Raw genomic sequence first — 15796 nt, forward strand, 5'->3', positions numbered from 1 at the left:
TATTAAAAATCCAATTATTTATGCATTTACATTGTGTTTGCGTTTTCTAATTTGTCTATATACGGAATCACATTTATTTAAATTATTAACACTCTTTGTAGCCACAAAGGCCTAGCTGCATAACTATCAAATATAAAATTACTTGGAGCTGTAAATCTGTACAGTGCGTGAGGACTAAGGCGAGTAAAAGAGACCTTCAACGTGATTAATATTTTTTATCTGTGAAGTAATGACTATAACTACTAAAAATCTAAGATGGTATTCAGTAAATAGTGTCCTGTGTGTGCACAGATGCTGCAGTTCTCATAAGCATCAAAATAAAAATGCCGATATTTGGAAAAATGCCAAATATCGGCCGATATATCGGTAGACCACTAGTGTAAATCATTCATAAAAATGTACATAAAGTAATGTGCATGCTCATGCCTCAATGCCAATAAGCTGTGATGTATTATACACCAATGAAATAGACGTACTTGCACATTTCAGCAAAGTCTGAGATTTCACTCCGTTATGAAACATAATTGAACAACCTTCTCATGTCCCAAACAGCAGGGGACCGCATATATTTCAATGAAACGCTTTCCCTGCAGATTTACATGACAGAAAGTGACTTTCCTGGCAGCCTAATTGAGTCAATGTCAAGAAGAAAGACAATTCGCATTCTTCAAAGCTGAGTCACACAGAGACGTTATGTGAACAGCTATGAGATCCGCTCGGCCTAATCACAGTGAGGTCGTATCAGTGTCACGCGTGGGCATCCATCATCCATCCATCACCCACTCATCCAGCGTGACTCACGAGTCCTTAACGAAAGCAGCGCAGGTCTGAGGACATGTACCTGCTGTACTCCATCAGCTCCAAACACTGCCCTGATCTCCTCGAGATCGCGGCTCAGCTCCTCCATGGCCATGTTCTTGGAGGCTAACTCGTCCTCCATGATCTGAATACGGCTCTGAGGACGGCTGCTCTGTAGATCAGGCTCCACGTGTACTTCTGACCGCTGCAGATCTTCCTCCTGCCGGAGAGACCGGGACAGAGTAAGACTCAGATTCAGGAGCGTTCATTATAAAGCCCTTTGCAGAGAAACCCTGCCGGTGTTAGAGCTAGAGAATCTGAGAACTTCCTACTGAATCCCAGGGTTATTATCCTTCACTAAAACTAAAGCTAAAAACATTTTTAAAAATGTATTTTTTTTTTATTGTATAAACATATTTTTAATATATATTATTTTTTAATAATTATTAACATTTGTATTAATTATTAAACTAAGTAAATGCTTAACATTTTAATTATTAAAATATTAATTATTAAGCTAGTTTAACCTTATTAAAAATAACTCAAATCTTTATAGATATATTTATTTTAATTACATTTTTAAAAATGTATTTTAAAAAACAAAATGTATTTTATTTACTTTAAAATTAAAGAGGAAAATAAAAAGAAAAAAATATAAAAAGTAAACATTTTATTTTCATTAGTTAAAGAACTTGATGCACTAAAATAACTGAAGTAACACAATTAAATTAATTAAATCTATATAAATTTAAAAGTATAAAAACAACAAAACTATGAAATGAAAATACACATGAAAAATAGCATAAAAAAAGTTTTATATTATTAAAAACTATTACATTATCTCAATTATATTAAAATAACACTGCTAAATCCTGACTATGATGCTTGTTTTATTCCTATGTTTGAATATTTAATCTTCACGCAAACATTTTTTTTTTACATTTAGCAGAAATAAGATATTTTAATTTATAGACAAATCATCATCAATAATACTGGTACTGTATCTGTCCTTAAATCTCTTTTGTCTAATCTTTTTCCTTTCTGTCGATGGTTGTAGTCCCTGTAAAGCTAAATGGCTCTCTTATACAAGCAGGTTATACGGCCTTTAAACGCCCCCCTCCACCAATGTAATATACAGCCGACAAAATGCCAAGCAGCCCTGTTTTCCCCTATTCATGTGGTGAATTAAGTGAGCGTGGTTAAAATGCCACAGAACGGCATCCGTGGCCTCGGCATTATCATATTCACAAGCAGCTGAGCCTCGGAGACGAAGGTAAAGAAAGAGGAAATGTGAGGTTAGTGCATCAGAAGAAACACTGCGTCTCAGAGGAAGCAGGAGAGAGAGATTACTGCTTTATCATTACTGTACCCCGATCATGGACGACGTCAAACCACTTTCTGTCCTCTCGTGGAAACCATTTACCTGTCAGTTCATCAGAGAGTGCTTTTAGGACAACATCTGCACAAACACAATGCAATCTGCACAAAACACACAGATTCCTGCATATAAACACGCTCAATTTCACAAAAACATGTAGAAAATAAACACCTTTTTGTAGGACCATTATGTTTTTTTCACTATATTTTCATGACAAATTCTGTAATAATGTGAATTTTTTTATTACTATTAAGATCATCGCTATTCTAAAAGTTATTTTACCTGCCTTATATTTATGTCATTATTTTTTTTTATAATTAAATATTTGTTTTTATAATTTTGTATTATTTTAATTTATTTATATATATATATATATATATATATATATATATATATATAATATTTTTATTTTATTTTATATTTTATTTAACTTATTTTATTCTATACCTTTATAATTGAAGGAGAAATATGCTAAATTAAAAAAAATAAATAAATAGATAAATAAATAAATAAATAAATAAATAAATACTTTTGTCTTGATAATCGGAGGAGAAATATGCTTAATTTAAATAAATAAATAGACAGATAAAAAAATTAAAAAAAAGTTTTTGCCTTGATAATTGAAGGAGAAATGTGCTTTAACTAAATAAATAAATAGATAATTATTTTTTGTTTTGATAACCGGAGGAGAAATATGCTTAATTTAAATAAATAGATAAAAATTTCACAAAAACATGTAGAAAATAAACACCTTTTTGTAGGACCATTATGTTTTTTTCACTATATTTTCATGACAAATTCTGTAATAATGTGAATTTTTTTATTACTATTAAGATCATCGCTATTCTAAAAGTTATTTTACCTGCCTTATATTTATGTCATTATTTTTTTTATAATTAAATATTTGTTTTTATAATTTTGTATTATTTTAATTTATTTATTTATATATATATATATATATATATATATATATATATATATATATATATATATATATATATATATATATATATATATATAATATTTTTATTTTATTTTATATTTTATTTAACTTATTTTATTCTATACCTCTCTTAACTATACTTTCACTGATTTTATATATACTTAATTTATTCTTTACCTATTATTTTTTAAACGAACGCCAGTACAACGAATACAATTATGTAGAGTTGAAATGTTGAGCTATTTAAACTAAACAAAATGCTTAATCCTTAAATTTTTTTAATTTTATTTTGAAAATGATCAAATCCTAATTTACACAAATGCAAAATTGTACTGAAAAGTGGAGAAAAGGTGCTTAAGGAAAAGTAAATAAATAAATAAATAAATAGTTTTTGTATTGAGAATTGAAAAAGGGAAATGTGCTTCATGATAGAGCTTTCTTTTTTTTTTTTTGGTAATTGAAGGAGAAAATGCAGCTAGGAAAAATAAAATAAACATATATTTTTTTTAATGAAACACAAAAACTTCTTGTTTAAGAGTAACTTCTTTCGGTCGATCTCTGATCAGAAGCACGGCTGTGAAACTTTGGTCAGAAATTTCAGGCAGCTTTTGTATGATTTGGCTGCCTAGCAACCAGCAGGTCACATGGTGCATTGAGCATGAGAGCTGGAGAGGACCAAGCGGTGAAGGTTTCTGGATTTCTCTTTTGTGCTGCATCATAAAGCACTCACAAGCACAGTTTCGTCCCCATCCCCCCCCCCGAGTCTTTAACAAAACCAAACTCTGGCCTGAGAATAAAAAAACATAAACCCTCGCTTCATAAAACACAGACGTCTAATCGATCGCATTTCAACTTGTCATTAATTTGACATTTTTACAATTAAATTCAATACAAACAAATGCAATTAATATTAAAATACAAATATAATAAATGTGTCATTATTAGAATAAATAAACACATAAATAGTCTTTTCCGATAATGTGATAAATGATAAAGAGAAAATGTGCTTAAATCAATAAATAAACACACATGTAGTTTTTGTTTTGAGAACTGGAGGAGAAAATGTGCTTCATGAAAATAATATATTTAATAAACTTAATGGAAAATAAATCCATTATTAAATATACAAATAAATGGTTTTTGCATTTATATTTGAAGGGAGAACATGCTTAATGAATGTAAATAAATAAATAGTTTCTCTATTAATAACTGGAGGAGAAAATGTGCTTAATTTAAATAAATAAATAGATATATACTTTTGTTTTGATAATTGAAGGAGAAATATGCTAAATTAAAAAAAATAAATAAATAGATAAATAAATAAATAAAGTTTTTGTCTTGATAATTGAAGGAGAAATGTGTTAAGTTTAAATAAATAAATAAATACTTTTGTCTTGATAATCGGAGGAGAAATATGCTTAATTTAAATAAATAAATAGACAGATAAAAAAAAAAAAAAAAAAGTTTTTGCCTTGATAATTGAAGGAGAAATTTGCTTTAACTAAATAAATAAATAGATAAATATTTTTTGTTTTGATAACCGGAGGAGAAATATGCTTAATTTAAATAAATAGATAAAAAATTAATAGTTTTTGCCTTGATAATTGAAGAAGAAATGTGCTTAAACTAAATTAATAAATAGATAAATATTTTTTGTTTTGATAAACGGAGGAGAAATATGCTTAATTTAAATAAATAAATAGATAAATAAATAAATAAATAGTTTTTGTCTTGATAATTGAAGGAGAAATGTGCTTAATCTAAATAAATAAATAGATAAATATTTTTTGTTTTGATAAACGGAGGAGAAATATGCTTAATTTAAATAAATAAATAGATAAATAAATAGATAAATAAATTAATGTTTTTTTTTTTGATAACCGGAGGAGAAATGTGCTTAATTATTAAATAAATAAATAGTTTTTGTCTTGATAATTGAAAGAGAAATGTGCTTAATCTAAATAAATAAATAGATAAATAAATAGATAAATTAAATGTTTTTTTTTTATAACCGGAGGAGAAATGTGCTTATTTATTAAATAAATAAATAGCTTTTGTCTTGATATTTGGAGGAGAAAATGTGCTTGAATAAATAGATAAATATATAGATGGATCTTACCTCAGATGAACAGTCTTCGGCTGTCGTTGAGACCTCACTCTCGGGCTGAGAAAAGAAAACATAATGAGGTCACATGTGCAATTAATTTCTACATTGTTCCACTTTCTGAGCCCTCAATGTTAGTGGGTCATTCATCAAGACCGAAATGATTTTAAAAAAAGAGGCAAAATGAAATAAGTGCAAAGAAGAGAGAAAGAGAGTGATCTGTCTCCACACTTCAGATATAAAAGCAGAACGGCCTTTTGTGCGGATCACGGCTAATTACACTGATGCATGAACGTCTGACCTACATCCAGATCAGAGACGCAGACACAGAAACACAATAATAATGAGCTTAATGAAAATGAATAAATATTTTTTGTATTGATAAATGGATGAGAGGTGTGCTAATATAAATGAAAAAATATTTATTTATTAATAATACAAGCAATACGTAACCAAATGAGACTTGAAGTTTGAGTTACACTGATGTTTACTAGTTAATGTGGTAGGTCAGGAATATGAGTTGAGCGCAGTGAACCCATCAGACACACATATACACTCAAGAACAAGAGTCTGAGATCTGACAGATTTCAGCACAGTCACAAGTGTTGTTTCCACGGCAACAGCTGCGGGAGGATGTTGGAGGAGCATTAGAAACTTTGCCGAATGTGTATCACCTGCAGACCACACTTCAGAGACAGAGACAGAGGAGACTCTCAGAGATGGCTCACAGAGAGAGGTGAAGCTAAGCTGGTTTCCTGAGGAAACCTCTGTTGATAAAGCACACGGACACACTGAGAGAATAGAGCAAGATCACACCAGCACTGCTAATCTGCTGCAAGGACAGCCAAAACACACACACTCACTCATTCACTCACGTCTGACCTACATCCAGTGAGACATACTCACGTGCACACACACACACACACACACACACACACACATACACCCAAGCATACACTCACACCCAAGCATACACTCAATCACTCACTCACGTGCACACACACACACACACACACACACTCACATGCACACACACACTCACCCAAGCATACACTGAATCACTCACTCACGTGCACACACACACACACACACACACACACACACACACACTCACATGCACACACACACTCACCCAAGCATACACTGAATCACTCACTCACGTGCACACACACACACACACACACACTCACACACACCCAAGCATACACTCAATCACTCACTCACGCACACACACACACACACACTCACACACACCCAAGCATACACTCAATCACTCACTCACGTGCACACACACACACACACACTCACACACACACCCAAGCATACACTCAATCACTCACTCTCACACACACACACTCACACACACACCCAAGCATACACTCAATCACTCACTCACACACACACACACACTCACTCATAAGCACAGACATACTCACTCATGTGCACACTCTCACACACACACACACTCGGACACGTGTACTCACATTTACACACACTCACACACTTACGTGCACTCAGTCACTGTCACACTCGCGCGCTCACAGTTTAGTTTCAGTTTAAGTTTATTCACAAATACCAGCAAATTCTATGATGATACAGCGGGGGTACAGAAAATACAAATTAGGTGTAGTGAAATGGGTCCCCCAAAGAAGCTAAAAAAGCTTATAAGTGGGGGCCCATAGTTTATGAAAGAAAAAAAAATAATAATAATAATAATAATATATAAAAATAAAAAAGTGGTACAGACAAGGTACACATTTACCACCTGCAACCAGACGATGGTAAATGAACTGAAAGCATGCGAGAGCATACCCATACAGACATAAAAATACATACACATATAATCATACATCCCAGTAGACCATGAAAAGACAGTTATATATTAAATATAGGTCGATATTAGAGATAGGAACAGGGCTACTTAATCTAGAGTTCAGATTATTATGATGACCCCCAGGAATTTAGTGGAATGCACTCTTTTTATCAATTGGTCATTCATTTTAATCAGGCAATGGTCAGGATTTTTAAGTAATTTTTTCTTGGTCAATTTGAATATAATAAAATTAGTTTTGCTTACATTTAATGACATTTTATTTCATTTGAACCAGGAGTCAACTTTTATTAACTCTGAATTTACTATATCTTGTAAAATAATTGGATTACTATGTGATGTAAACAAATTTGTATCGTCTCTAAAGATGATTTTATGGAATAATGAATTTACAAAATTGTTTATATATAGAATAAATAAGAGTAGCCCTAAAATGGAGCCCTGGGGGACCCCCAAAATTATGGGCTTACAAGTAGAGTTATGATCATTGACATGGACATGCTATTCCCTCTCATTTAGATAACTTCTGAACCATTCAAGTGCTAGACCTCTGATACCATAATGTTGTAATTTGTGCAGTAAAATATCAATATCAATGGTGTCAAAGGCTTTTAAAAGGTCCAAAAAGATACCAATACCACATTTCTCCTCTTCAATACAGTCATTAATTTGTTCAATTAAGTCTAATATTGACATACAGGTTGTGCTCTTTATTCTAAAACCATATTAGATTGGATTAGATTCAACTTTATTGTCACTGCACATGTAAGGTACAAGGCAACGAAATGCAGTTAGCATCTAACCAGAAGTGCAATAAGCAGTCAGTACAGAATATACAAGGTCTACAATATGTACAATAACTATACAGATAAGTATTATGAACATAATTTACAGATTTTAAATACTATAAGCATGATATACAGATAGGTGTGCTATGAACATACTATACAGGTGGATTATGTAAAAGTGTATGTACACTATAGGCAGAACTATGAACATATGAACATAATTACACTAGTGCAATGGACAGTACAGTGCGCAAATGGATTATTCAGTGTTCCTGGATGAACAGACAGTAGTGCAGGTAATAACAAGTTACTGTTTTTTTGCTTGTTGTGAATAAATAAATAAATCAGTCAGAGTGTTGTAGAGGGGGAGGAGTTTGTGTGTGTGGTGTGGGGGGTTTTGAGGGGTGTCAGAGGGCAGAGTTCAGCAAGGAGACAGCTGTAGGGAAAAAGCTGTTCCTGAATCTTTTGGTCCTTGTCCGGAGGCTCAAGAAGCGCCTTTTGGAGGGCAGGAGGTTAAACAGTCCATGGTCAGGGTGAGAGGAGTCCTTAAGAATGCTGCGAGCTCGACGTAGACAGCGTTTCCTCTGGATGTCCTCAATAGCAGGAAGTGGTGTCCCTATGATGCACTGGGCAGTTTTCACCACCCTCTGCCGTGCTTTGCGGTCAGCCACTGAGCAGTTCCCATACCAGACTGTGATGCAACTGGTCAGGATGCTCTCAATCGCACACCGGTAGAAGTTCACCAGGATGGATGAAGACAGCTGGTTCTTCTTCAGTGTCCTGAGGAAGAAAAGGCGCTGATGAGCCTTCTTGACCAGGCTGGAGGTCTTTGTGGCCCAGGACAGTTCCTCCGAGACGGTGGTTCCCAGGAACTTGAAGCTGGAGACACGTTCAACAACCATCCCGATGGGGTCATGCATGCTTCCTTTCTTCATCCTGAAGTCCACAATGAGCTCCTAAGTCTTATTGGTGTTAAGGAGCAGGTTATTGTCAGCGCACCATGTGGCCAGGTGCTGTACCTCTTCCCCGTAGGCAGTTTCATCGTTGTTACTGATGAGGCCAATCACCGTGGTGTCGTCTGCAAACGTAATGATGGAGTTGGATCCATGCACAGGCTTGCAGTCGTGGGTGTAGAGGGAGTAAAGGAATGGGCTCAGCACACAGCCCTGTGGTACGCCGGTGTTGAGTGTGATGGTGATGGAGTGGGTGTGGCCTGACCGAACATGCTGAGGCCTGTTGGTCAGAAAGCCCGTAATCCAGTTGCAGAGGGAGGTGTTAATGTCCAGGTCTCCAAGTTTTGTGGTCAGCTTGGAGGGAATGACAGTGTTAAATGCTGAACTGAAGTCAACAAACTACATCCTAACATACGTGTTGTTATGGTCCAGGTGTGTGAGTGCAGAGTGCGGCACTGTTCATACTCCATCCTCTGTGCTCCTATTCCTGCAGTAGGCAAATTGGTGTGGGTCCAGTGTGGGTGGAAGGCAGTCTTTGAGGTGTGCTAGGACCAGTCGCTCGAAGCACTTCATAATGATGGGTGTGAGTGCTACGGGGCGATAGTCATTCAGGCACATTGGGGAGGAGTGTTTAGGCACTGGCACAATGGCTGTGGACTTGAAGCATGTTGGCACAGTTGCTTGGGTGAGGGACAGGTTGAAAATGTCTGTGAAGACCCCTGCAAGCTGCTCTGCACATGCCCTAAGCACACGTCCAGGAATGCCATCCAGGTCAGCAGCCTTGCGTGCGTTGATCCGGCTCAATACCACGACTTAGGTGCCCTTGAGCAAGGCACCGAACCCCCAACTGCTCCCCGGGCGCCGCAGCATAAATGGCTGCCCACTGCTCCGGGTGTGTGCTCACAGTGTGTGTGTGTGTGTTCACTGCTCTGTGTGTGTGCACTTCGGATGGGTTAAATGCAGAGCACAAATTCTGAGTATGGGTCACCATACTTGGCTGAATGTCACTTCACTCAATGCAGTGTGGACATCTGTGGGGGTGAGTTTGAGAGGTTGGTGGTCTGCTGAGTGTGTGATTCTGGTGGCCGTCTCCTTGCTGTCACTGTTGAAGCGAGCATAGAAGTCATTTAGCTCGTTCAGGAAGGAGACGTCCGTGACCGTTGGAGTGTAGTTGCTTGACTTGTAGTCACTGATGATCTGGATGCCCTGCCACATGCGTCGGGGGTCAGAGTTGGAAAAGTGTTCCTCTACCTTCAGCTTGTAGCAGTACTTGGCCTTTTTGATGCCCCTTTTCAGGTTAGCCCTGGATTTACTGTAGGCCTGAGCGTCATCTGACCTGAAGGCAGTGTTGCGGGCTTTCAGCAGAAGTCGCACCTCCTTGTTCATCCATGGCTTCTGATTAGGATATGTTGTTATCTGTTTCTCTGTTGTAACACTGTCAATGGTGGTGTTGATGTGATCCAGTACAGAGGAGGTATAGATATCAATGTCCGTGTGAGAGCCACAGGCAGCCTGAGAAGCAAACATACTCCAGTCAGTGTGTTGAAACCTGTCCTGAAGTAAAGAGTCTGCTCCAGTTGGCCACACTTTGATGGTCCTCACTGATGGCTTCACACGGTTGATGAGGGGTGAATACTTAGGGGTGAGAAACAAAGAAAGGTGATCAGATTGTCCGAGGTGGGGGAGGGGGGTCGCGATGTAAGCTCCATTAATGTTTGTGTAAACGATCCAAAGTTTTGTCTCCTCTGGTGTGGCAGGAAACATGCTGAAGGAATTTGGGGACCACTGTCTTTAATTTGCAGTGATTAAAATCACCCGCAACAATAAAAGCAGCCTCTGGGTGAGCAGTCTGTTGTTTACTAATGGCTGCATGAAGTTCGTTCAAAGCAAGCTTGGCATTAGCATCAGGTGGAATATAGACTGCGGTTATAATGGTGGAAGTGAACTCCCGTGGCAGATAAAAAGGTCTACATTTAACCATGAGAAACTCTAGGTTAGCTGAGCAGTGTCTCCCAACAATGACAGTGTTCGTACACCAAGCTTTGTTGACACAAATGCACAATCCACCACCTCTTGTCTTGCCGGAGTCATCTGCCGTTCTATCTTCCCGGAGCGTGTAGCGTCCGGCTAGCTTAATAGCATTATTGGGTACGTCGCTGTGTAGCCATGTTTCTGTAAAAACCATGACATTGCAGTCCAAAAGTCTTTTACTGTGGGTGATGCGGAGTCGTAACTCATCCATTTTGTTCACCAGTGACCGCACATTAGCGAGGAAAATGCTGGGTAAAGAGAGCAGGAGCGGTGTTAGCTTTAGCTTGACTCTTAGACCTCCGCGCTTCCCCCGCCTTTGTTTACGATCTCGACGCCGCCTGCGAGCACTTCCGCCCGGCCGGGTAGAGTGCGTTGCCTCGGGTGTTCTGGCGATCTCAGGGATGAGTCGAAGATTGGTGATAAAACTGTTGGAAAAGTCCTCACCGATATCCAAAAGCTCCTGTCGGGTGTATGATGTTAAAGCAAAGCTGTTCAGTACGAACAGACCCGAGATGAGCAGGAATAATACTGCAAAATTGCAAAAACTGACGTCTTATATTTGGAGGGAACAAGTATATCCAGTTTATCAAGATAGCCACTAAGTCTATAGTATACTACCTTTTCCATTACTTTAGAAAAAGTGGGTAGAATTGATATGGGCCGGTAATTATTCATATCATTTCTATCACCCGATTAAAAAATTGGTATTATCTTAGCGATTTTTGCCATTTTAGGTACAATACCAGTAAATAAAGAAAGGTTAATACAATGAGCCAGTGGCTCTACAATGATGTTCGCAATGGCCTTCATGATCTTACTAGATATTTCATCTACACCAGCGGTATATGAGCTCCTCAACTCAAAAATAATGTGATGTGACTCTTTTACCGACTGTTTTGAAGGAAAATCAACGTTCGCGATAAAAAAAAAATATGTGCAAACTGTAATGAAGCAGAGATCAGTTAGTTCCTCACTTTCCGTGCTGACGCTGAGATCGTTCGCCAGCTTCAGTGAAAGTATAACGTGCCTAATGTTTTCGACTCGTACATTACACGTCACGCCCTGATGTCACGTGTCGCTACGGGATCTTTACGGGTTGTGTGTGAAAGCACGCACATATCCCGGGTATTCACTGGCAGTGTGAAAGTGCAAAATCTAGTGACCTGGGAACAATTGCCGGAACACTTTACCCTTGTATTTGCCGGAATGCTAGTGTGAAAGGGGCTTCAGTCATGCGCTCACATTTACACTCATACACACACACGTGCACTCATTCACTCTCACACTCACTCACCCGCACACTCATGCACTCACACATTTACACTCACTCACTCACTCACTCAATCACTGTCACACTCTCACTCATGCGCTCACATTTACACTCACTCACTCACACTTTTACACACACTCACTCTCACACTTACTCACCCGCACACTCATGCACTCAAACATTTACACTCACTCACTCACTCAATCACTGTCACACTCTCACTCATGCGCTCACATTTACACTCACTCACTCACACTTTTACACACACTCACTCTCACACTTACTCACCCGCACACTCATGCACTCAAACATTTACACTCACTCACTCACTCAATCACTGTCACACTCTCACTCATGCGCTCACATTTACACTCACTCACTCACACTTTTACACACACTCACTCTCACACTTACTCACCCGCACACTCATGCACTCACACATTTACACTCACTCACTCAATCACTGTCACACTCTCACTCATGCGCTCACATTTACACTCACTCACTCACACTTTTACACACACTCACTCTCACACTTACTCACCCGCACACTCATGCACTCAAACATTTACACTCACTCAATCACTGTCACACTCTCACTCATGCGCTCACATTTACACTCACTCACTCACACTTTTACACACACTCACTCTCAAACTTACTCACCCGCACACTCATGCACTCAAACATTTACACTCACTCACTCACTCAATCACTGTCACACTCTCACTCATGCGCTCACATTTACACTCATACACACACACGTGCACTCATTCACTCTCACACTCACTCACCCGCACACTCATGCACTCACACATTTACACTCACTCACTCACTCAATCACTGTCACACTCTCACTCATGCGCTCACATTTACACTCACTCACTCACACTTTTACACACACTCACTCTCACACTTACTCACCCGCACACTCATGCACTCAAACATTTACACTCACTCACTCAATCACTGTCACACTCTCACTCATGCGCTCACATTTACACTCACTCACTCACACTTTTACACACACTCACTCTCACACTTACTCACCCGCACACTCATGCACTCAAACATTTACACTCACTCAATCACTGTCACACTCTCACTCATGCGCTCACATTTACACTCACTCACTCACACTTTTACACACACTCTCACACTTACTCACCCGCACACTCATGCACTCAAACATTTACACTCACTCACTCACTCAATCACTGTCACACTCTCACTCATGCGCTCACATTTACACTCACTCACTCACACTTTTACACACACTCACTCTCACACTTACTCACCCGCACACTCATGCACTCAAACATTTACACTCACTCACTCACTCAATCACTGTCACACTCTCACTCATGCGCTCACATTTACACTCACTCACTCACACTTTTACACACACTCACTCTCACACTTACTCACCCGCACACTCATGCACTCAAACATTTACACTCACTCACTCACTCAATCACTGTCACACTCTCACTCGTGCGCTCACATTTACACTCACTCACTCACACTTTTACACACACTCACTCTCACACTTACTCACCCGCACACTCATGCACTCAAACATTTACACTCACTCACTCAATCACTGTCACACTCTCACTCATGCACTCACACATTTACACTCACTCACACTTTTACACACACATGTGCACTCATTCATTTACACTCATTCACTCTCACTCATGCGCTCACATTTACACTCACTCACACTTTTACACACACTCACTCACTCACTGTCACACTCTCACTCATGCACTCACACATTTACACTCACTCACTCAATCACTGTCACACTCTCACTCATGCGCTCACATTTACACTCACTCACTCACACTTTTACACACACTCACTCTCACACTCACTCACCCGCACACTCATGCACTCAAACATTTACACTCACTCACTCACTCAATCACTGTCACACTCTCACTCATGCACTCACACATTTACACTCACTCACACTTTTACACACACACGTGCACTCATTCATTTACACTCATTCACTCTCACTCATGCGCTCACATTTACACTCACTCACACTTTTACACACACTCACTCTCACACTCACTCACCCGCACACTCATGCACTCAAACATTTACACTCACTCACTCAATCACTGTCACACTCTCACTCATGCGCTCACATTTACACTCACTCACTCACACTTTTACACACACTCACTCTCACTCACTCACCCCCACACTCGTGCACTCACACATTTACACTCACTCACTCAAACACTCTCACACTCTCACTCATGCGCTCACATTTACACTCACTCACTCACACTTTTACACACACTCACTCTCACACTCACTCACCCGCACACTCATGCACTCAAACATTTACACTCACTCACTCACTCAATCACTGTCACACTCTCACTCATGCACTCACACATTTACACTCACTCACACTTTTACACACACACGTGCACTCATTCATTTACACTCATTCACTCTCACTCATGCGCTCACATTTACACTCACTCACACTTTTACACACACTCACTCTCACACTCACTCACCCGCACACTCATGCACTCACACATTTACACTCACTCACTCAATCACTGTCACACTCTCACTCATGCGCTCACATTTACACTCACTCACTCACACTTTTACACACACTCACTCTCACACTTACTCACCCGCACACTCATGCACTCAAACATTTACACTCACTCACTCACTCAATCACTGTCACACTCTCACTCATGCGCTCACATTTACACTCACTCACTCACACTTTTACACACACTCACTCTCACACTTACTCACCCGCACACTCATGCACTCAAACATTTACACTCACTCACTCACTCAATCACTGTCACACTCTCACTCATGCGCTCACATTTACACTCACTCACTCACACTTTTACACACACTCACTCTCACACTTACTCACCCGCACACTCATGCACTCACACATTTACACTCACTCACTCAATCACTGTCACACTCTCACTCATGCGCTCACATTTACACTCACTCACTCACACTTTTACACACACTCACTCTCACACTTACTCACCCGCACACTCATGCACTCAAACATTTACACTCACTCACTCAATCACTGTCACACTCTCACTCATGCGCTCACATTTACACTCACTCACTCACACTTTTACACACACTCACTCTCAAACTTACTCACCCGCACACTCATGCACTCAAACATTTACACTCACTCACTCACTCAATCACTGTCACACTCTCACTCATGCGCTCACATTTACACTCATACACACACACGTGCACTCATTCACTCTCACACTCACTCACCCGCACACTCATGCACTCACACATTTACACTCACTCACTCACTCAATCACTGTCACACTCTCACTCATGCGCTCACATTTACACTCACTCACTCACACTTTTACACACACTCACTCTCACACTTACTCACCCGCACACTCATGCACTCAAACATTTACACTCACTCACTCACTCAATCACTGTCACACTCTCACTCATGCGCTCACATTTACACTCACTCACTCACACTTTTACACACACTCACTCTCACACTTACTCACCCGCACACTCATGCACTCAAACATTTACACTCACTCAATCACTGTCACACTCTCACTCATGCGCTCACATTTACACTCACTCACTCACACTTTTACACACACTCTCACACTTACTCACCCGCACACTC

The 15796-nt window shown here is 39.1% G+C and overlaps 1 protein-coding gene across 1 annotated transcript in view; it reads right to left on the reverse strand.

Moving 5' to 3' along the window:
- The window catches only part of LOC132104819 (A-kinase anchor protein 9-like), a 62112-nt gene that overhangs the window by 34095 nt on the left and 12221 nt on the right, over positions 1-15796 (reverse strand). The window contains exons 3-5 of the mRNA XM_059510350.1: positions 5239-5283; positions 2168-2221; positions 842-1018 (exon numbers count right to left, since the gene is read on the reverse strand). Of these exons, the coding sequence (XP_059366333.1) occupies positions 842-1018; positions 2168-2221; positions 5239-5283 (276 nt within the window). The remainder of the gene's footprint in view (positions 1-841; positions 1019-2167; positions 2222-5238; positions 5284-15796) is intronic.

This window comes from Carassius carassius, chromosome 25, assembly GCF_963082965.1.
Source record: "Carassius carassius chromosome 25, fCarCar2.1, whole genome shotgun sequence".
In the NCBI taxonomy this organism is placed as follows: Eukaryota; Metazoa; Chordata; class Actinopteri; order Cypriniformes; family Cyprinidae; genus Carassius; species Carassius carassius.